Here is a 21,508-nt window from a genome sequence, read left to right on the forward strand (position 1 = left end):
TACCGATCTACTTAATACAGTACTTGAATTGGTTCTGAAAAATTGGTATTGGTGTAGCTCTAGTCAGGGACAATTTTAGTAACTGGGAATTCAAGTTAGTAGGTCCATCAAAAAATGCGTCACAGCTTCTTATTAATCCTGTAAGAGGCATTGCTCTGGGCTAGACAGGTAGGCGAGGAAGGGGTTAAGAATCCGACAAGCGTTTTGCCGCAAAACCTTCTCAGGATAGTTGTGGTGGAGCAACACCTAGCAAACTAGTTTTTTCCGCCAGTACGGCACCATTACAGGTCTATTTCTCGACCATCCTCGGTAAGGTGAGCCCACTGCCTGACTACTATGGAAAGAGCATGGGCTTGTAAACAGAGGAAGCTTTGTTAAGTGCTGCAGTAAATTGCCTGGAAGGCAGTCTCATAAAAGCCAATTTGCTTCAGTGGCAAGGCAGACATATTGGGATGTCAGCACTTCCAGCCTCACCATGATTTAGAGCGCCTATATTAGCAGTTGTCACATTCACATATTTGCCACTTTCTCTACCTAGCGTGACATGTCACCTGTTATCTGCTTATTTCCTTTTTCTCTCTCTCTCCGCGTCACGTTCTAAGAAAAACACACTTCCACTCCTTTTTTTCCCTTTATTCTCAAAACACCTATTATTTTTTATCACCCCTCTCTCTCCCTCTCTCTTCTCTCTGTCTCTCCATCTCTCTTGGTCTCTCACTCTCTCTCTCCCTCCCTCCCTCCCTCCCTGGGCTATGTGTTTCTGACTGTGAAATGAGAGTGGTAATTGAGGAGAGACCGAGAGCTGTGAGTGAACCTCATGATGCGTGTCTTTAAGAAAAAAAACTCACTGTCGCTAAGTGAAGCTCATGGAACTGCTGGCCTCTCTGTGGAATTCCAGTGAAACTCTGTCTGCCTCTCTGAAGTAAAACCCAGTCAGAGACCCATGATCTGTTGAAGATTGGACATTGTTATAATCTTCATCTCATGGTGATCGATTGGGCTGGAGAGGTAGAGGCACTGAAGCCCAAACTGCTCCAGAGAAGCAGTAGTGTGTGTGAAAAAAAATAAATGATTGGCGCTTCATGTATCCCTCCCTCTCTCTCTCTCTCTCCCTCTCCTTCTCCCTCTCTCTCTCTCTCTCTCTGTCTGTTAGGTGCGGTTGCCAGTACGGAGGTAAAGATGCGGCTTCAGGAGTTTGTTCTGAACAAGAAGAAAGCGCTGGCTCAGCGAAACCTAAACCACTGCCTGCCCAGCGACCCACGCTTCTGGTATGGGTGAGTGTCACAGAGCTCTTCTCCAAAACCCAGCCTGGCCTGGAGTGTGACTTGTTGTGTACAAATACAACTATACAGTATAAAGTACAAATTCAAGTTTATTCCCGTGTAAAATTCCAATTTACATGGGATAAAAATAGTGAAATGAATTGTGAGTTGATGTCCCGTCTTGCTCAGGTCTTAAACGGAGAACACTTGAATTGATCAGGTGCGTGTGTGTGTGTGTGTGTGTGTGTGCGTGTGTGTGAGTAATCTGAACATTTTGGAAGAACCCCTCAGTGAACTAACTTTAACCTTTTATTCTTTAACCATATAGTGATGCCAGATAGTACTATACTGTAGTATATGAAACATTTAGTTGTAAAAGTGCAGGCAAGAAATCGTAAGCTTGGAATTATAACGTCCTGTCTGACTTCAAAAATATTCATGATCTTTAAATGTTACTTTATGCTTGTTTGGTGTTATTTTAAAATAAAAAGAACCTTTTGGGGTTAACTATTTAAAAAGAGTACATAACTGCCAGATGGGATGTCAAATCTTTGATGCTCAATATCTCAGAACTGCACCCCGCACAGAACATTATAATTCCAAGCTTACAAAACAGCAACTGGTATTATTTTTTTGTGCCTTCAAAAACCTTGGAGCCGTTGCCTTTTCTGATCTAAGCTGTACAATAGACAATAGTCATTTTAATCATTTTAATCTTAAAACGCTTCTACTCAATTAGTGTAATGTTTTGTCTAAGAAATGTGCCACAGTGGGGAAAATACCAGACATAAAAGTTAGTTGCTCATCATTTTGACTTTGCAAACACGGCGAACCCTGTGGTGTTGTGAACCCCTAGCGCGTGTCTGTCTGTCGCTGTTAATCTGCAGTCATTGATGTGCTTTTGTGTGCGGTGACTCCCTGCATGTGTGAGAAACTACCAACATCAACATTCCCCTAGCCTCTCTGCGAGTTTTAAGTCTTTACCAGTTGCCTTTGAGTTAAACTACAGAGAGAATGTTGAAGGAATGAGGCTTCGCTCTGTCTTTGTTTGTTGCCAGTGATTGACAATTGGCTCTCTTTGAGGTGTGTTCGCGCGTGCGTCCGTTTGAAGTGAGCAGAGAGGGAAGAGAATGGCACCTCTCCTGCGCTTTTAAATATTTGAAGAGGTTTTAGGCAGGCAAACTTTTCTGCCGAGGCAGGCGGCGATAAGACAACATAAAGAGTGCGCCAGCGGTGAGGAAAATGGGATGGACAGCTCTCGCCGCTCTCTCTCTCACTGCCAACGCCTCTCTTTCAATATTGTTCTTTTTTCTCCTCTTTCTTTGGAGTCCCCCGTTTGTTTTTTCCTCTGTGCTCTCTCCTTGCTTTCTACTCCGTTCTCCCTCTTCCCCTCTTTTAACTACATCCCTCCTCTCATCCTGTCTCTCTCTCCTTCCCCGTCTCTGTCAGTTTCCTTTTCCCTCTCTGCCTTTCAGACAGACAGCTAGTCCTCAGCCTCTTTGCTGTCTGGAGGTGATAAGAGCTGAAGGAGAGGAGGGTGCTCAGTTGAAGGAATCTTAACAACCTCTCTCTCTCTCTCCCTCTCTCTCTCTCTCTCTCTCTTTCGGTCTCGCTCTCGGTCTCTCGGTCTCTTTCTCTACCGCTCTGTCTCTAAATCTTTCTGTCTCTCTCTCCCTCCCACCCACCTTGTCGTCCACGCTCTGCTGCGTCTTTTCATGTGGTGATCTGGGGGAGGGAGATAGAAGCTTACTCTGTCACCACCTCTTTGTGTGTGTGCGTGCATGCGTGTATGGGAAGGCAGGTCTTTAGCTAGGTGTACGGTGGGCTCCCTAACTATTTGGACAGCAACACATCATTTCATGTTTTGGCTCCATACTCGCGCTACTTCGGACGTGAAATGACACAATGATTATGCGGTTGAAGCAGTGGCTGTCAGCTGTATCATATGCCAGAATCACTTCATCACGTCCCATTTGGTGGACGTTTTCATTTCAAAGCGCCCGACTGCATACTGTTGTCCAATGGAAATGGAACCCCTAACCCCGGGAGAGTTGGAGCCAGACCCTGACGGCAAAGAACTACCGAATGGCATTGTAGTCATTTTGCATACTGTGCTGATCTATTTGATGTGTTTCTTTGTAGGAAAACCCAGCACAGCTCTCTGGACCAGAGCTCCCCTCCCCAAACAGCTTTGTCAGCCTACAACCACCCCATCCTGGGCATGTACGACTCGAAAGACGACTTCCCTCTCCGCAAGACAGGTACACCGCCAGCTCCCTGACACCCCTATCCCTCCACCTCCACCTGCACCAGCCCGCTGAGATCTTACCCTCATCACCTGCCCCAAAAAAAAGAACCCTGATCTCCTTTTTTTCTGCATCAGCAATTGATATGGCTCATTGTGTTTCAAAGTCAGGCTCACGAGCCAGGAGGGAGTCACAGGGGGATTAAAAGGGGCCCCTAAAATATTCTGAAAAAAATTATATCAAAGGTTATTTCATGTCGCCAAAGTTTTCCTGAGTCCTTGTAATGTAAATTAGGGTGGAAAAAACACTCCAGGCTAGAACATTAGCAACCATAAAATCAGGAAAAATTTTGTTAAATCCACTTACACTTACACAATAGATTGAAAAAATCAGCTTTAAATAGCAAGAAAAATGCTTCTGTAATTTAGTCCCCAGGGAGAGCATTGAAATCCACTGATTGGGTATAATAGAGCAGGTAACCAGAGTCTTTCATTATCTGCACTAAAGAAATTGCCCTAAAGTCAATTATTTGCACAGGCACTAGAGCTACCTTTCTGCATTTCTTTTCCAGGTTACACAGTTCATTTTTTGTAAAATTTGCAATCAAAATAGCTGCACTTAAAACCCTTGATAAAGATTGTCCAGTTTCCCTTTCTCCTCTTTTACACTCTCACATTCACACAGACACACACACATGCTATGCAAGTAAAAAAAAATAAAACCTGACTGCTCCAAATAGTATTCTAGGAAGCACATAGAAACCACAGTGCCTGTCTTTTTGAGGCATCAAACTGTTCTTTCGCCGTCCCTCTGTCTGTGTCAAGTACGGCCAGGCTGTGATTATTCACTTAGCGTCAGCAGCTGCTTTGGCAGTGTCACTCCCTGCTTTCACAGCTGGAGACCAAACTCGGTGTACTCTGCAGTCCCGCCACCTGCCGCGAGCTGCAGGCAGGAATGATTTATCCTGGCACACAACCTCAGACAACAACATGAAACGGGAGCAGGCCCACAACTGAACTTTCGGGGGACACTGAAATCAGAATCAGGAATGTGTCTGGGTGCCGTTGGTGCAGAGACACATTCACAGCTTACAGAGCGCCACAGTACAGACTGACACGTGGTGCAAGGACAGCAGGAGCTCAAGTACACCGCAAAGGGACAATACGCTAGGCAGTAGAGTAAACCAGAGGTGGGGACTCGAGCCACATGGCTTGGACTCGAGTCACTGTTTTAATTGCTTGAGACTTGACTTGGGTCCGGCTGACTTGGGGCTTGACTTTGACTCGTACTTTGATGAAAGGTTTCTAAAGTCTTGACAAAAAATCTTGTGTTTGTATAAATGACTTGGATTGAAAGTTATGAGATTTGCTCCACCAGATGACGGAATTTAAATTCTGTTTTCTGAATTTGTATGGAATGATTGAATTTATTGTAGTTGAAACTGATTATAGAAATCAAACTCATGATGCACTTACCAAGTTTTTATCATATTCAAATGATATTGCATTGAAAAGTTCTAGATATTTTGTTTTCTTTAAGATATTAAATTGATACTGGACTCTTGACTCGGTGTTCTACAATTAGACTTGAGACTTGGCATTAATGACATGGACTTGACTTGGACTTGACTTTGTAATCTACATTTGGAGTTGGGACTTGTCTTGAGACTGACTTGAGACTCGAGCAGAGTTGACTTGTCACACCTCTGGAGTAAACATGTCACTCTACATGTACACAGAAAATGACAGATTGTATTGGCAGAAGAATCAAACAGGTTAGTGCTGAGGGAATTTGAGATTTTGAGGCTTTGAGCTTGGTTTTGTTTGTGTAGATTCTGGTGAGAAGGGGATGGGGGATACTCCACACACACACACACACACACACATAGTGGATGTTGATGGACCATTCTGTCAGCAGTGAGACATAGATCAGATTAGATAGACAGAGAGATAAACAGTCCACAGGAGGAAGTGAATGTCAGTGGTCACCACAGCTGCGGGTTGCTCTGCACGACCGGTGCCGTCACGAATGATGTTTTTTGCTCGTAATGACCCATTTTGGGGATTTACGTACATGTAAATTCTAAACGTATGTTAATAATCCTTTTTCTGTCCAGCGGGGGCCAGGCAATATTTCAACAGTGGTTCCTTGTCCGAGTCTGAGAGCCTTTGTGATAATGGCTCTTAGCACACAGAGGGCCACTTTGAATGCTGCAGCAGGAAGTCTGTTAGGGCTGCATGACAGACGCACACTGTCTCACTGACTCTCTTTCTCTCTGTCTCTCTCACACACTCACACACACACACACACACACGCACGCACTCTTTCTTTCTCCCACACACACATATGCACGCACCAGTTTGTCGCAGTCAGCGTGGTCCTAAATGGAAAGTTGTCATTCCCATCAACAGGTAGCCAGCAATTACCGAGAGAACCTCTCCCACTGTCCCGCCGTGACTCATTCCCACAACAATTACTCATTCATTTTAATACAATCACAGCGCAAGGTTTCCTCCTGCTCATAACATTTAAAACCTGCAGGATTTTCATAGAGCCCCGTTTCTGTCACTATTTTAATCCATCGCATGGCATTAAATTTTACATTTTGTGCAATTAACTGAGGCTCTTATTCAGAGCAGCTTGCAGCGAGCGAGCGAGCAGGCAGAGGTTCAGTGTCTTGCTTGAGAACATTTCAACAGGAAGCATGGCTGTTGATGGACACACTGGCTGTTACTAGGATGGTCTCCTTAGCACCCCGCTACCTAATGCCCCCCCACCCCCCTCCACCCCAGATAAGACCCATCTCCTCTGCTGTCACTGGAGCTGACTTCCTCCTTGTTCTCATCCCACACACTCAATCCTGTCTCTCCTCTCCACTATCGTTTTTTTTTTTCACACCAGTGGAAATAAATGTTTGTATGTTTTTGTGTTATCCTTGATCGCTCTGAGATGCTATCTTTCTAACTCGGATTTCAAAAGTTGTCCACTAAACTAAACCAAAGAAAAGCAAAATCTTCTCTCCAACAACAGCACAGTATTTAATACATCTATTCTCGATAAAGGAATTTAAATTTATCCCGCTGTTGCTCTAAGAGTGCCAGCTAACTAAAACTACTAAAATGTAAATGCAAAATCACCACCTGCCAGTCCACCCACCCTACCCGCTCACCACAGTGGGTGTCGCTACAGTGAGTGGTGGAGGCTGCTGATTTCGGCGGCCTCTTGTCACCTCCGTGAAAAGGCCTCATCAGTTTTAACTGTCAAATGTCAGCCAGCTCTCTGGTGTCCCACGCTTCATATCTCCACTGGGGAGATGTAAAGGTTGAATGTTTTGATCTTCAATTTGAAGGCAACTGTCTTCTTGGAAACTTTGAATAACTATGACTTGGTAGCTTCGAATCATCTTTTTTAAGAGGACTTGGCTGTAAAGAGATTTACAAGCAGATTTTGAATCTGGTTTATCTTTGGGTTCAAAGCTCATCTTTGCCACGAGTTTTTGGACTGTAAAGAAGAAAGATGCTAATGCTAAACTAAATATTTTAATATTTTAGTTTCATAATAATTTGCTGGTTTCAAGAAAATATGTAAATGAGATAAATAAAAAAAACGATAGCCCACAGCAGGAATTTTTTATGCATTCCCACTCAGGAGGCATCACATCAGCTTTGCATTCGCATTTCCAGCTCTTTCATCATAAATGAATCTATTCAATGCTTATATATAATTCTCCAATCACTTTCCACTCAGATTAGACGTGTATTTTTATCTCCCAGAATACTTCTGTTTTTTGTACTTACTGCACCTCTTACGAATCTGTGCTAGGGTCAACGTGGCACTTAACTACCTTAATGTTGTTTTGCACCATTTTGAATTGAATAGATTTTTCCTTCCGTTTTCATATTGCTAAATTTAAACACACATTGCTTTTATTTCTTTCATTGATTGTTATTTTTCCCCTATGAAGTTATATATACAAGACTAATCCATACATGACATTTCTGGGAAGCCGAGGATCCATTGATGAGTTTCGGCAAACTGCTGTATTGATTCCCATAAATGACCTCCCCCTCCCACCCCTCCCTCCCCCCCCCTCGGAGGAGCAGCACGGCTTCCCCCAGCATGACTCTGACAGCTCGGGGCTCCCATCTGTCAAAGTGGATGAGCAGCTGATCAATATGTTTTGTATCAGAGAACCAGTTTCCTACTCCACTCCCTTTTGAAATATTAAGCACCACTTTTACAGGCCTTTAATCAGGTATCCGATATGCCGCCAACTGGGCAGAGACGGGGACTGACTAACGTGCAGCGTTTTGTGCTGCTCTAGTTTTTAGCAGATGGTGCGAGCGTGGATGAGAGAACCCGAGGAAATTAGCTGCTGTCTTGAACGGGCTTGTTGTAATAATGTAGGAAATCACGTATATTACACAGGGCGCCACGCTAAGAGAAACACTAACGCAGCAAAAACTTAATTATCTAGTAATATCAAACAGAACAAATAGGTTATTGTTCTCAAGTCATCGCTGAGACCAAGGACAATATGAAAGCATGCAGAGAGAGAGAGGGAGGGAGGGAGGCACAAAAATAAAGGAAAGAGGAAGTAACACCAGGGGCAGGAGAGAAGTGGGGAATTAGAGAGGAGGAGGAGAGAGAGAAGGAGATGGATGGAGGTGAGGGAGGGGGAGAGAGGGCTACTTTAAAACTCTGGCGTCAGCAGAAAGCCAGCCGGGGGCCTCTGCAGTGTGTGTGTGTGTGTGTGCGTGTGTGTGTGTTTGTGTGCTTTTGCCCAGCCGGCATTAACACCCTTCAAAGTCACCGCGTCCTGAGGTGAACACCCCCATGGCTGCCAGTGCAATGTACGGACATACTGCAAGACCCCCCCTCACAACACACACACACGCACACACACACACACACACACACACAGACACACACATGTAAGTGTTTTGCCTACATCAACACAGCCCCCCCACCACTGCCTCCCTCCCTCTAACCATCCTTTTCTCCCTCTCTCTCTCCATCCCTCTGAAACTCACTCAGTTCACTCCTCCCATTCTTCTACCCACTCCTCCTTCTCCCTCTCTCCCTCTCTCTCTCTCTCTCTCTCTCTATCCACTCCTCCTTTTCTCCGTCCATCCCTTAGTTACTCGGGGCGAACAGTTTTACAAACACAACCTTCACCCCACCCCTCCGTTCCTCCACCTCTTCCCCGTCTCTCCTCTCCTGGCCGCCCGCCAGATTGTCCACAGCAAGTTCCCATAACCCCCTCAGCCCAGCGTCAGAAGACCTTCACAGTGGAGGCTAATCGCATTTGCTGCGTCCCTGATATGATCTAATAAATCACATCACTTCATTTGTCAAGTACAATTTACAGGATTTTTTATGTCATGGTGACATTGGTGCAGAAACCTGTTTTGTGTGGCATTGTGGCCTTGTGGGTAGAGAGACCGTACCCCTTAACCAAAAGAAGAGTGTTAGATTATTGCACTATTGACAGCATACACAGCTGCTCGGTGTATACTGACACATGCTACAGGAACAGGAATTCGTAGAAAGTGCAAACAGACAAAACATACTATTGAAAGTACTGTACTGTATATATACAGTATATATATAACCGCAACATTGACTCAGTTATGTCGGTTGTTTCATGAGCACCTGTTTACTGTCTGCAGGCACTCATATAGCAAGACATACCCATATCCACTTTTGACAGTAGCAATTCAGACACCACGCCTCATATAATAAGGATCTCATGTAATAAGCATTGTGTTTAGATGCCATCTAAAACAATGATAAATTAAGAGTATAGTCTTTTTTTTTTTTTCTTCTTTTTTTTTCACTTAACCTTTATTTCCATATGCAATCATATAGAAGAGTATAGTCTTTTTAACACACAAGTAAGAGCTCAGCCACGGTCTCAGCATCATGTTTATCCTCATATTCCCATCATTAACGAACGCTATCTTTTTCGGTTGTTGATAGCGCATTCATAATGAAATGGGCTCCCAAATAATGCTGCATGCCACAAGCTATTTTTGTCTCAAATACACAATGGCCTCATCAACAAATGCCTTCATTCATGTACTGCAATATGCTTGTGCATTGATTAAACAAATACCAAGAGCCTTGTGTAACGTGTCAAAAATCAAAGCAAAGTAACTTAAATTCTGCCTTTTTCACACCAAGAATGATGTTGGATCCCTCTGATAAAAACTGATGACATCAATGAGGTTTTTTAGATCATATTATCACTCATTGACCTGTTCTTAACATCATTTTGGTCCGGTGGTAATTCCAAAATCTCAAACTGCTATAATGTCCCTTGCATTAGGCCCTTTTGAAAATTTGAACTTGACCACACTACACTCCAATCTCTCTGTTGCCTCTCACAGTCTCCAAGCCGTCCAGTTCAGCTAATGCATGACATTTCATCCTGACCCGCCCCAATCCTCTTAACAAAGACTTTTGGAAGAGTGCCCTCCACTTAGAAGAAGCGCTACTTTTTTATAATCGAGTTTGATAAGTTCAACCGCATGTCCCCCTTAAAATTGAAAGTGCATTTGCAAAAAGTGCTTATACATTATAGATCCCACACGCTCTCAAAAGGTCATCTCGTCCCCAGTGACCAGAAAGCATAGTAAGTGCCTGCACCTATTTCAAGTGCATTAAGACTAGGTGAAGCCTCATCTTTCCTTGATTAGCATTCAAGGCTACAGGAAGCAATGGGAGGGCCAAAAAGGTTTGTTTGCAGTAAGCCTGAATAAGTCTACTAAGGCCTTGAACCAGTGGCTTCTACTGGGGCCGTACCCAAAAGGCCCAGCTCCTTCTCTGAGGTTAATGAACGTAGCGTGAGGATCCGTAGAAGGTCGTAGAACGAGCAGTGGGTCAACCAGTGGTCAACGGTCCAGCTCCAACTAATTGAACGGAAGGAAGGCAGTGGAGGAGGGAATAAAGCTGCCTGTGTCTGGGGGAGTCTGGCAGAGAGACACCAAAGGGGGATCGGCCAGAAAAGGCCAGGCCCTCTCCCTGACCTGACGAGATTCCCAGAATTTTGCTCGCCTCTTCTCCTCCCCGTCCTCTTGTAGCTGCATGCCCTCCACACCACCTCTACTGCACACAGCGAACTCAGAATGGGAGCATCTGTCTGCAGGCAAAGCCCCAAGAAGTATAGAAATAGACAAACAAACACACAAACACACTCAGACACACACTGGCAGTTTTTCTAATTGAGAGTGTTTGGAAACAAGCAGTGTTCATTAGCAGAGCGTGGAGGCAGCATCATTAAGTGTGGGGTCAAGAAAGCTGCCAATTGGCTGCTTCCCCTCTTGTTGCAGCGCTTCCCACTGTCACATGGTGGTGGCTAACCTCAGCTCCTGAATCAGTCTGCCAACACGTACAGCATGGCCTATAGGGACGAGCTCGTTAGCCTGTCTACATGCCCGCAAACAAGCTCCCACTTGTGTAGCCCAGCAATCCACCACATAGCTGACTGTCACAGCTACAGTCTTAGAAAGAATGTGTCATTTCTAACACAGCCATGTGTCTAGTTTGGAACATAATGTATTAGCATGTGCCATTTGGTGGATGTGTTTATCCTAAACACCTTACAGCACCAGTGTGTATTTTTAGCATGGGTGGCCACATTGGGAATCAAACCCTTAACCCTGGCACTGCCTTGCTCTGCCCATTCAGCTATAGAGCTTCACATTTAGAGCTTTACATGCAACCACATAACAACATATATTGACAGCACATAATGTCATTATTAACGTTGTATTCAAAAATGTGTGTTCATCCAAACAAGACCCAATAATATGAAAATGACAAATCCTTTTTAAGAGTGCACTGGGTAGGGTCGATGTTTCCAGGATGACAATATTTTTTTTCTACTTAGCCAGCATTACACTTTTACACTTAAAGGACAACATCAGTGTAATTTTAGTCTTGTCCCATTGCCATTATTAGCCATGAAAAGTCTCAACCCCACTGATGTAGTCAGAAGGAACTACTGTCTGTTCTACTGCAGGTTTCTCTTCTGTTCCTTCTGTTCCTTCCTCATTCCATATTCCTAAAATATCCACTTTGCACCGTTAGCATTTTTCCTGCCACAGACTTAAGATACCTGCTGTCCTTCTTAAAAGTACTATTTGTTTCAATATTGTGTTATCAATCATATTGTAAGACTGGGTGCTACTTTTTCAAATGATTTATCTTATTTTAGAACAAAACTGAAACTTTTCGACCTTTTGGGTAAACCCTCCTCCCTGTCCCTGTCTCTGTGTGCTTCCCAGCCTCTGAGCCCAACCTGAAGCTGCGTTCCCGGCTAAAACAGAAGGTGACGGAGCGCCGCAGCAGCCCTCTGCTCCGCAGGAAAGACGGTCCCATCGCTACGGCCAAGAAGCGCTCCCTGGACATGGCTGGTGAGCTTCCCTGTCACTGGCTTCTGTCTGTTGTTTCACTTGGTATCAATGATACTAGTGTACAGCTTTTGATTTTCTCAGCACTTTTAGAGACAAGGTAACATGCTAGAAATCATTAAGAGCAGGAAACTTTGCATTTTTGTCTTTGTTTGACTTTGATCAGATGTAACGCTGTTATTCATTTATGTCTGGCATTTTATTATTTTATTGTCATGTAACTGTTTCAAAAAGTGCTTCAGTCATCTTTGGGGTGTGTCAAATTTCTGCAAAGAAACTAATTCCAATCTGTATATTATAGTAATTAATGTGCTCCAAAATCCCATTAAAAAATACCTTCAAACCTTCTGGAACATCAACATGAGTGAGGAATGACAGCGTCACATGATTCAGCTCGGAAATCTGATTGGCTCAGGCCGGCATGTTGGAAGAACCCCATCTCTGTGTTGTGTGTTTTCCAGAGTCTGCATGTAGCAGTGCACCAGGCTCCGGCCCCAGCTCCCCCAACAACAGCTCCAGTAACATCCCCAACGAGAACGGGGTCACCATCTCCAGCAGCCCAGGAGAGGTAACCGACATGCCTGCCTGTGTGTGTGTATGCTTGTTTATGCAAATGTGTGTGTATATGAGGGGCATGTGCATGAGGCAGACAGGCGACCAGAGGGCTCCAGTAGAAGACCAGACCGGTCTGTTTATTTCAACTAAGGGATCAAGCTCTGTGTGTGTGTGTGTGTGTGTGTGTGTGTGTGTGAGAGAGAGAGAGAGAGAGAGAGAGAGAGATAGAGAAGGAGGAACAGATATGTATGTAACACTGTATCTACTGTGTGTCTAAACTGTGTGTGTGTGTGTGTGTGTGTGTGTGTGTGTGTGTGTGTGCGTGTATGTGTGTGTGTATCACCAGGCCTCCCTGCTCCAGAGGCTGGCTGCTAGGGAAGGTTCAATGAGCCAACTCTCTCTCTACACCTCCCCCTCTCTGCCCAACATCACCCTGGGCCTGCCAGCCACAGGCCCTGCAAGCACTGTGAGTACACAATACAATATGACACGATACCATTTATTATCCCGAAGATAATAGTTCGCAAGGCCTGTACAGAAAACATAGCGTGACAGTGGACAACATGCAAACACACTGACAACATTCACAGTTCACTCTAGTAATCACAAGTCACAGTATTGTTGTCTTTGTAGTCAGTCTATGCACATAGAGTCCAACATGGCACATCTCAGTGATTTTGTTACAAACTCATCGGTGCCAATTTTCGGTGCTGATTTTCTAACTGTAGTGGCTAAGTCAATGCATGAATTAAATATTTTGCTCAGCGATTCTCTTAGCTGCAACAACACTGTATTTTCCACAGTACTTTGGTGTTAACAGGTGGAGTTTTTCAAGTCAACGTAGTTTCAGTCACTCCAGTCATTCCACCCCAAGCACCTACAAAGTGCTGGTGCACCTAGAAAGCATTGAGTGATCAATTTCACTCCATTTCTCTATTTGCTGTGTCTCTCTCTCTTTTCTGTCTCTCACTCTCTCCATCCCCCTTCTCTCTGGCACTCTCTTTGTCCTTCCCTGTCCCCATCCATCTGTCTCTCTCTCTTTGTGTTTCTTCTCTCCCTGTCTCTGTCTTTTTCTCTCCTTCTGTCTCAACCTCTCTCTCTCTGTCAAGGTGGTATCGGGGCACCAAGATGGTGAGAGTCGTCTGGCGTTGCCTGCGCTACAGCAGGGCATTCCTCTGACCCCTCCCTTCCTGCCCGCCGCCCACCTGCCCTCCTACTTGGCAGCCTCGGCCCTGGAGAGGGAGGCGGCTGGGGGGGGCACGGCCGGCCACAGCCCCCTGCTCCAACACATGGTGCTGCTGGAGCAGGCCCACAATCCACTAGGTCAGGACACACTGCAACACTAAACTTTCCCTGTAACTTTTCAGCTGTGAGTAGCTGGTGTTTGAATTCTTGACTGACTTCCGATTCGGAAGTCAGTCTCAATCGATATATCGATTGAGTCACACAGTACATACTGACGCACGTAGTACAAGGACAACGGCACCTCGCATGCAGTACATGATAAAGTGAAAGTGCAAGACATATAAAAAACAGTCGACTGTACATATCACATATCACTCACGTTCTCACTTTTATTTTTCTATCATGTGTCATTTTTGTTAGAGAATTTTTTGAAAAAAGTGAAAACTCTCTTGCAGACAACATGCTGCTAATTGAAGCAACGCAATCCAAGTATGCTTGGTATAAATGAAATTGTCTTACCTTTTTAAAAACAGAGCAATAGTCTTGCATTGCATTTTAAAACAATGATCAACAACACACTTGGCAGCACAAGCCATATTGTTATTTTTTATAAAGAGTAAGTTGTTACTTACCTTACAAAGTAACTAAGTAAAGTAACAAATTACTTTTTTAATATTATTTTTTGGCATTTCTGCTTTATTAGACAGTCACAGTTTAGATTGACAGGAATGACAGGACAGAGAGAGGGGATGACATGCAGCAAAGGGCACAGGCCGGATTCTAACCTGTGCCGCTGCGATTAGGACTTAGTCTTATCCTCCTATACCTAGTGCCTGCTGCTCCTCCTCTACACCTCCTCTTAACCTCCTAACCTCTCCCTCTTGACCACAGTGGGTCTGGGCGGCCTCCCGCTGCAGTCGCCCTCGGTCTCCAAGCTGGCACGGGGCCACCGTCCCCTGGGCAGAACCCAGTCGGCCCCCCTGCCCCAGCAGCAGTGCGGACAGGCCCAGGCTCTGCAGCAGCTGGTGGTCCAGCAGCAGCACCAGCAGTTCCTGGAGAAACACAAACAGCAGTTCCAACAGCAGCAGCAACAGCAGCAGCACATCATCAACAAGGTAGGTGTGTGTGTGTGTGTGTGTGTGTGTGTGTGTCTGTCTGTGTGTGTGTGCTAGTGCTAGAGTGCTTGTCCATCTACATGTCCCTGCTATTGGTGTATGTGAATCCAGCCTTGTCCATATTCCAAGAGAAGGATGAATCAGCCAGCAGTCGGCAAGTCTTCTAGCGAGTCTTGCCGGTCTGAGTTTCTGTGTGCCTGCTTCTCCCTGTCACCTTGGCAACTGCGCTCCGGAGGAAGCTGCCTCCATATATGGCCACACAGGAAATGTGACACTCCAGCTTGGTGTGTGTTTGCGTGGGTGCGTGTGGGAGTATGTGTGAGCACAAGGTGATTAGGGAGTTTGTAGCATCATAAGGTCAGTATAAAGCGGGGGTATATATTGAGAGCTGCTGCTGTTTTGTTTTTTCCTCCTGCTCTCTGGGTGTGTATGTGTGTGTGTGTGTGTGTGTGTGTGTGTGTGTGGTGACATTCCAACAGGATTAAGCTCCATTATCCTGTGTTGTTTGGTTGCGGCCACCACTAGCTGATTCCTCCAGCTTCTGGACCGCAGGCTGTAGCCAATCTAGCATGACTAGTCAAGCTCAGGTCTAAAGCCTGGTTATTTTCACTTTCATTACATTTTAGGTGTTTAGCTAATGCTCTTATCCAGGGCGAACAGTAGAGTAAGCTTCAGTTACTAGATCACCCACATTACAAGCAACCAGGGTAAGAAATTAACTGGGGTTTTGTTCCAGAGGGAATGTTTTTGCCTCCTTGATCTGATTTTTAGGGGCAAATTGGCAAATTTACTGAACTGCATTGCATATTGGCAAATAAATGCTCAGTTTGTACCACTAACATGTTTTTAATTTAAACCACAATATAGTAACAACTAGAGCAACTTTCAGCTGCTTCAGGCTGCATGTTTGGTTCTTTTGTGACTAAAGAACTCTCCATATTCTCACCCAGAATGCACTGGAAATAATCGCCCGGTCACAGGCTCCCATGAATCACTAACGGTGGCCCACAGGTGACAGTAGTCATATTTGCACATGAATATTTGACAACTCAATGAAAAAAAAAAAAAGTGAACAGGGTGAAATGCGAAGAAGAGTACTGCTAATTATCGAGATCATTTTTTGGCCCGTTTTTGCCCCGAGCCCCCATTAATTTCTGACCCAGCAAGCAACTAATAGTAAGAGGTGACAATGTCAGAGCCTTAGTGCCGTTTTCCCTTACAATATTTCTGTGACCATAGAATGGCCAGAAAAGGAAAGTGTTGACCACAGAAAAGTGCTGGGAAATGTAATAAATAACGAGCTAAGGAGAGACGTAGATGGGATGTTTTTCTGACAGCAAATAGAGGAGAAGAAATGTAATTCATTGGGGAGAGTGACATTAGGTACTTGTTGAAAAGATGGGTTTTCATACATGGTCTGCCCCATTTCACAGTGTTCTAACCTCAGAGTCATTGTGTCATTTCACTTTCAAAGTAATAAGTATGAAGCCCATAACCACACACATCACTGTCCAAATGCGTAAGGAGCTCGCTGCAGATGTTGTGAGCCAGTAGGTTGTGCCATGAAAATCTGTGATTACCATTTCCATTTTTCTTGACTTTAATGTCTAAAAGACAAAGTTGACTTTGATGCAACAAAGTTTAGCTCACGCCAAATGAGGGCAGCAGTAAAATGCCTTGGCATGTGATTCTCTATGAGATTAGTTTGGCTGTGTAATCTGTTGTAATCCTCTAAACATGTCTGCATATGAACCATAATGGCTTGAGTGCTCTCAGTCTCAGATCCAATGGTTTGTCATTGGTAGACAAAAAAACCCTTAGTATTTAGCAATAATAACCTTGAGGGAGTTGTGATGCAGTACTGACGGGTGAATTCCAAGTAAAAATATTGGCACCATAATCAACTGCTTCAGTGTCACCGCTTTTAATTATTTAAAGTATCTCCTTAAATTCCGACATCTCAAAAATGATTTTTGTCACCATTTTCATCAGTGGGAACCAGTCAAGCAACAAAAATGTGTCTGTAGGCCCGCAAACTTGCTTGTGCAAACTTGCTTGGCCAATAAATCTGTGAGTCTGAGAGTCGATGTGTACTATGTTGGTCTCACACTGACAGTGCACAAATTAATAAATTGTTGGAAACTTTATTGCAGAGAGAGAATTAGTTGTCAGTATCTCCTAATAGCTATATTGTAGTAAATCACTGTTATTTAGCCTACTGGAGTCACAATTTAACAGTGGGGTATATTGATATTAAGACAAGTGCGAAAATTCATGGGTGTCATGGATGATCGTGTCACTGTAGTATTATAACTCAAGTATGGGTTATAATAGTTTGAGTCATATTAATCTCAAGTTCATTGCATGAAAAAAACAATTAGGACCATCATTACTATCATTAAGTCTAGTTATTGATATTGGGATTATTAGCCATTATGTTTGTTAATAACCACCATACAACTAGTGCAATAGCCGAGTAATTTTGAAATGTAATATTCTTAACACATGTATGAGTTTAGTGATAACAAATCATTCTTTCAAGTGTGTTTCAAGTGAAGTATGCCATGTTTGTTTATATTTGACCTGCTGTTTGACAACCGCCACTTGAAAAACGTGAATCAAACGGTCCTCTTCCTCCTTTCTTCCCTCATATTTTTGAGTCAAGTCAATAATGAAAGGAACCCCTCCTACTGACTTGAAATTTGGCCTCGACGAGTGGAGGTGTTGGCAACAAAGACAGGCTTGAAAAGAACTTGAAACACTTCCAATATGAGTCTGCTGCCTTGAATTACCTGAGACAGCTAAGCCAATATTGTGCTATGCTCACTTACATAATGCTGTTGTGGGAGTGTGTGTGTGTGCACGCGCGTGTGTGTGTGAGAGAGAGAGAGAGAGAGAGAGAGAGAGAGAGAGGCAGACTGTGAGAGAGACAGATAGTGACAGAGAGAACGAGTCAAGAGTTTGTTTAAATGGCAGTACAAGTGTTAGATGATCCTCTCTCTCTCTCTCTCTCTCTCTCTCTCTCTCTCTCTCTCTCTCTCTCTCTCTCCCTCCCTCTCTCTCTCTCTCACTGCCCCCCCTCTTCCAACATATTCAACAGGTTTATTTAGTCTCTGTCCCCCTCACAGTTCAAATCGCAGCCTCTATTTCCTCTGCAAAAAGGAGGGTTTGGAAAGACTTTGAGAGCAAGAAGAAGAGAGAGAGAAAGAGAGAGAGAGAGAAAGAGAGGGAATCAGTGCAGCAGGAGTGGAGGAGTGTTAAAAGAGGAGCTTGTTTGGAGAAGAGGGACCGAGATGAGGCAAGAGCCTGCTCTCTGACGTCAATACACCGTTCCCTGGGCGACGTGCCAGCCAGGCCTCTGTGTGTGTGTGTGTGTGTGTGTGTGTGTGTGTGTATGTTCCATCCGCAAACAGTGGTCCACTCCAATCATGACCTTACACGTCAAGGTTGAGGTCTTTGAAAAGTATGTGTGTGTGTGTGTGTGTGTGTGTGTGTGTGTGTGTGTGTGTGTGTGTGTGTGTGTGTGTGTGTATGTGTTTTTCCCCTTGTCATTACCGTGGCGACAGAGACAGGCCCAGCTGCCACAACAAGATTCCGGCAATCACCCCCCTCCAATTCTCTCTCTCTCTCTCTCTCTCTCTCTCTCTCTCTCTCTCTCTCTCTCTCTCTCTCTCTCTCTCTCTCTCTCTCGCTTTGCTCCCTTTTCCTCCTTTCTTAGCCATATAAATTCTAGATATATTCACAGAGTTTCTTGGTGGAGTTTAACTTGTACATGGAAAATAAGCTTATAACCCATCAGAACTCAAAATACAAGTCTGTTTTAGCTTTACAAAAAGTACAATTGCCAGCAAACTTGATACAGTGTTTAAATGCATGTAAGACTCATATTAGCTGTCATATACTGTTTTCGTACTTAAAAAAAAAAAAAATTTAGAATGAAAAACTATCTTCTACGGATCATAACTTGTTAAAGCGATGCAAGTAATGGGGTGACTGTGTGAAAAGACGGCATCATACTGCTCTGCAAATGTTTCTCTGGTCCTTAGCATCTCTTCTCCTCCCTAGGAGTCTTTCTTTGATTTCCTCCAACCACCCCCCTCATCCTTCCCCCTCCTCTCTTCTGTTCTCTCCTGTGGTTTTGTGAAGCTGAACTCCTTTTTTGGATCGAGGAATCTCATCACATTGCCTCCATCAAAGATATCTAACATTCTCTTACGTCGCTGCCTTTTTCACTTTGACTTTACACATGGCTCTTGGTATCAAATGTTGTTATTATGGTAGAAATTCTCTGATACTGGTGCTCTATTTTAGCCTGGTATCACCCGATTTCCCATACTAGTATCAGTATTAGTCCATCTCTAATCTAGACATATGCCATTTAGTGGACATTTTTTGTGTCCAAAAATATCCAAAGCTCCTTACAGTTCCATGAGAGAATTCATTTTTAGCAATGATCCCCCCAGTGGGAATTGAACCCACCATCCTGGCAGCACCATGCTGTACCAATTGAGCCACCAACCTGCCCTTCTCTTCCCCTCCTCTAGATGATGTCCAAGCCCAGCGACCAGGTCCCGGCTGCCGGCTCCAGTGGCCCCGGGCCGGGCAGGCAGCACCAGAGTCATCCAGAGGAGACAGAGGAGGAGCTGAGGGAGCACCAGGGGCTCTCCTCCTCCTCCTCGTCCTCCTCCACCACCTCTGCCCAGGAGGCGGGGCCGCTGCGGGGGCTGGTCATCAAGCAGGAGCCCCCAGACCCCCAGGAGCAGGAGGAGAGGGAGCAGAGGGAAAGACAGGCCGAGCAGGAGCTTCTCTTCCGACAGGTAAGGCCCTAGGGTGCAGGAGGGGCGGGGTTTGGGTTAGTTAATTGAAAAGCAGATTCCAAAAGAAAGAAGCTCTGTTCGCTTAGTTGTAAAAAAACCCACATCTGCCTGCAAGCTTCATACTTGCAGTCATCTAGCATCCCAAGGTAGCATCAAATCCTTCTTCTTTAGCCTTCATCTCACTATCATGAATTTTCTCATTATGTATTTACATTCACATTTAAACCCACGATGGCTAGACACTGTAGAGCGTTTTTTCACGGCCAGCTCCTCCCGTGCCGTGGTGTGTGAGGAGTTTTTAAGCCAAATGGGTGAGAGAGATGTAACAGCAGTGACAGATGGAGCTAGTGACTGACTGAAACATTACACGCTGCATTCGATCTGCCTTCCCGCCTGCCTGTCTCTCTGTTCGTCACTTTTCTGCACAATTTAAGCTACTTTTAAGTTTTGTTTCCGTGTCACGAAGAAGACACCCACGCCATGGATAACTCTCGCTCTCTCTCTCTCTCTCCCTTTGCTCACTTACACACACATACATGTACAAACACACATGCTCATACTAATCCTCCTACTAATCCAGTGTAGTGGGCTTTCTGTGAATGGCTGAGGGCAGACTAACCACCTCCACACTACTCCCTAGCACAGCTGCCTATGGACCAGGAAGCTACACACACACACACACACACACACACATCCGCATGCATGCATGCAAAATACATACACCCACACACACAGACCCTCTAACTCTCACACACACAGACTCACTCTTCTAATTTGCACAAATGCAGTACTCATCCATGCACACATACAAAGCCCCAAACACACTTTCTCTTTCTTTTTCTTTATTGCACACACTCTATCTGTGCCCACACACACACACACACACACACACAGAGCCAGAACACCATGTCCTCTCCTGTCTAGCCAATCCCGGCTGTCCGCTCAGCCAAATCCAATCAGGCACTCCTCTCACTGTCACCATGGCGCCCGTAGTCCAGGCAGACACGCCCATTAGAATGGAACGACAGAAACGCTCAGAGAGACTTTTTTGGGTGGAAACGACACTTAAATATTTTACTCGGGTAGACGTAGATACTCAAGTGCAGTTTTCACGTACTTACTGTAAGTCGCTTTCGCATGAAAATCATTACGAAAATGTAACTGATTACCCATTTTGCCCTGTTTTTGTGTAAGCGATTTGATTGGGCATCATTAGCCCAAGATTTGAGCCTGGTCCCTTTTTTAATTACATGAAGAGGACTAGTATTAACAATGAGAGGTCAAGTCAAGAATAAAGGGGGTTTAGATAGATAATAGATGATTGATCTCATTGTACTCATTATTCTTGTCTAAAGAACACTTCAAATAAAAGTACAGACTTTTAAAAGTACTTGGAGTAGCACTACTTTAAAAATCTCAAGTATGGTAGCAAGAGAATCAATCACAGCGCACATTGACCCAAAGGCCCAGTCACTGGTCATGAATATTTATGAGAATACCAGTAAACCAAGGAGACTGATCATAGTATTGCACAGACCTGGCAGACCCAGCTCCTGTCCCCAGCTAGCATCTTAAAGTAGTCATTTCTTGTCCCTCACCTTGGCTGCAGAGACCGGAGCAGTGAAGGCTCATATGAAATGTGTTGTAAAAGCTCAAGGTTAAGCAACAGTTTGTCTAATACTCATCAACTTGTGGTGTATTTTGCTTTTAATAACTCTTATATAAAAATTATGCAAGCTGCCCTGAAGCACTTCCATATTTGGAATTATGTTTTGTTGTCATTTGAACCCTCTACACCAGGTTTACCAGTTCAACTCCATACAGAATCAGAAAAGTTTTGCGATCATGAAGGCACCTTGGCTAAAATCGTTTGGCACAACAGAATAAAAAATAAAAAAAGTTATCCTTGTT

General features: G+C 44.4%; 2 protein-coding genes across 4 annotated transcripts in view; one reads left to right on the forward strand and one right to left on the reverse strand.

Moving 5' to 3' along the window:
- traf3ip1 (TNF receptor-associated factor 3 interacting protein 1) overlaps positions 1-21,508 on the reverse strand; it is a 328,730-nt gene that overhangs the window by 164,864 nt on the left and 142,358 nt on the right. The gene's annotated exons all lie outside the window — the stretch shown is intronic.
- hdac4 (histone deacetylase 4) overlaps positions 1-21,508 on the forward strand; it is an 89,416-nt gene that overhangs the window by 28,104 nt on the left and 39,804 nt on the right. For all 3 annotated transcript variants that reach the window (XM_078285954.1, XM_071897808.2, XM_078285955.1), the window contains exons 5-12: positions 1,154-1,274; positions 3,405-3,523; positions 11,800-11,928; positions 12,387-12,493; positions 12,827-12,946; positions 13,590-13,803; positions 14,557-14,780; positions 19,325-19,597. In XM_078285954.1, coding sequence (XP_078142080.1) covers positions 1,154-1,274; positions 3,405-3,523; positions 11,800-11,928; positions 12,387-12,493; positions 12,827-12,946; positions 13,590-13,803; positions 14,557-14,780; positions 19,325-19,597 — 1,307 coding nt within the window. The remainder of the gene's footprint in view (positions 1-1,153; positions 1,275-3,404; positions 3,524-11,799; positions 11,929-12,386; positions 12,494-12,826; positions 12,947-13,589; positions 13,804-14,556; positions 14,781-19,324; positions 19,598-21,508) is intronic.

The sequence above is a fragment of the Centroberyx gerrardi genome, chromosome 10 (assembly GCF_048128805.1).
Source record: "Centroberyx gerrardi isolate f3 chromosome 10, fCenGer3.hap1.cur.20231027, whole genome shotgun sequence".
NCBI lineage: Eukaryota > Metazoa > Chordata > Actinopteri > Beryciformes > Berycidae > Centroberyx > Centroberyx gerrardi.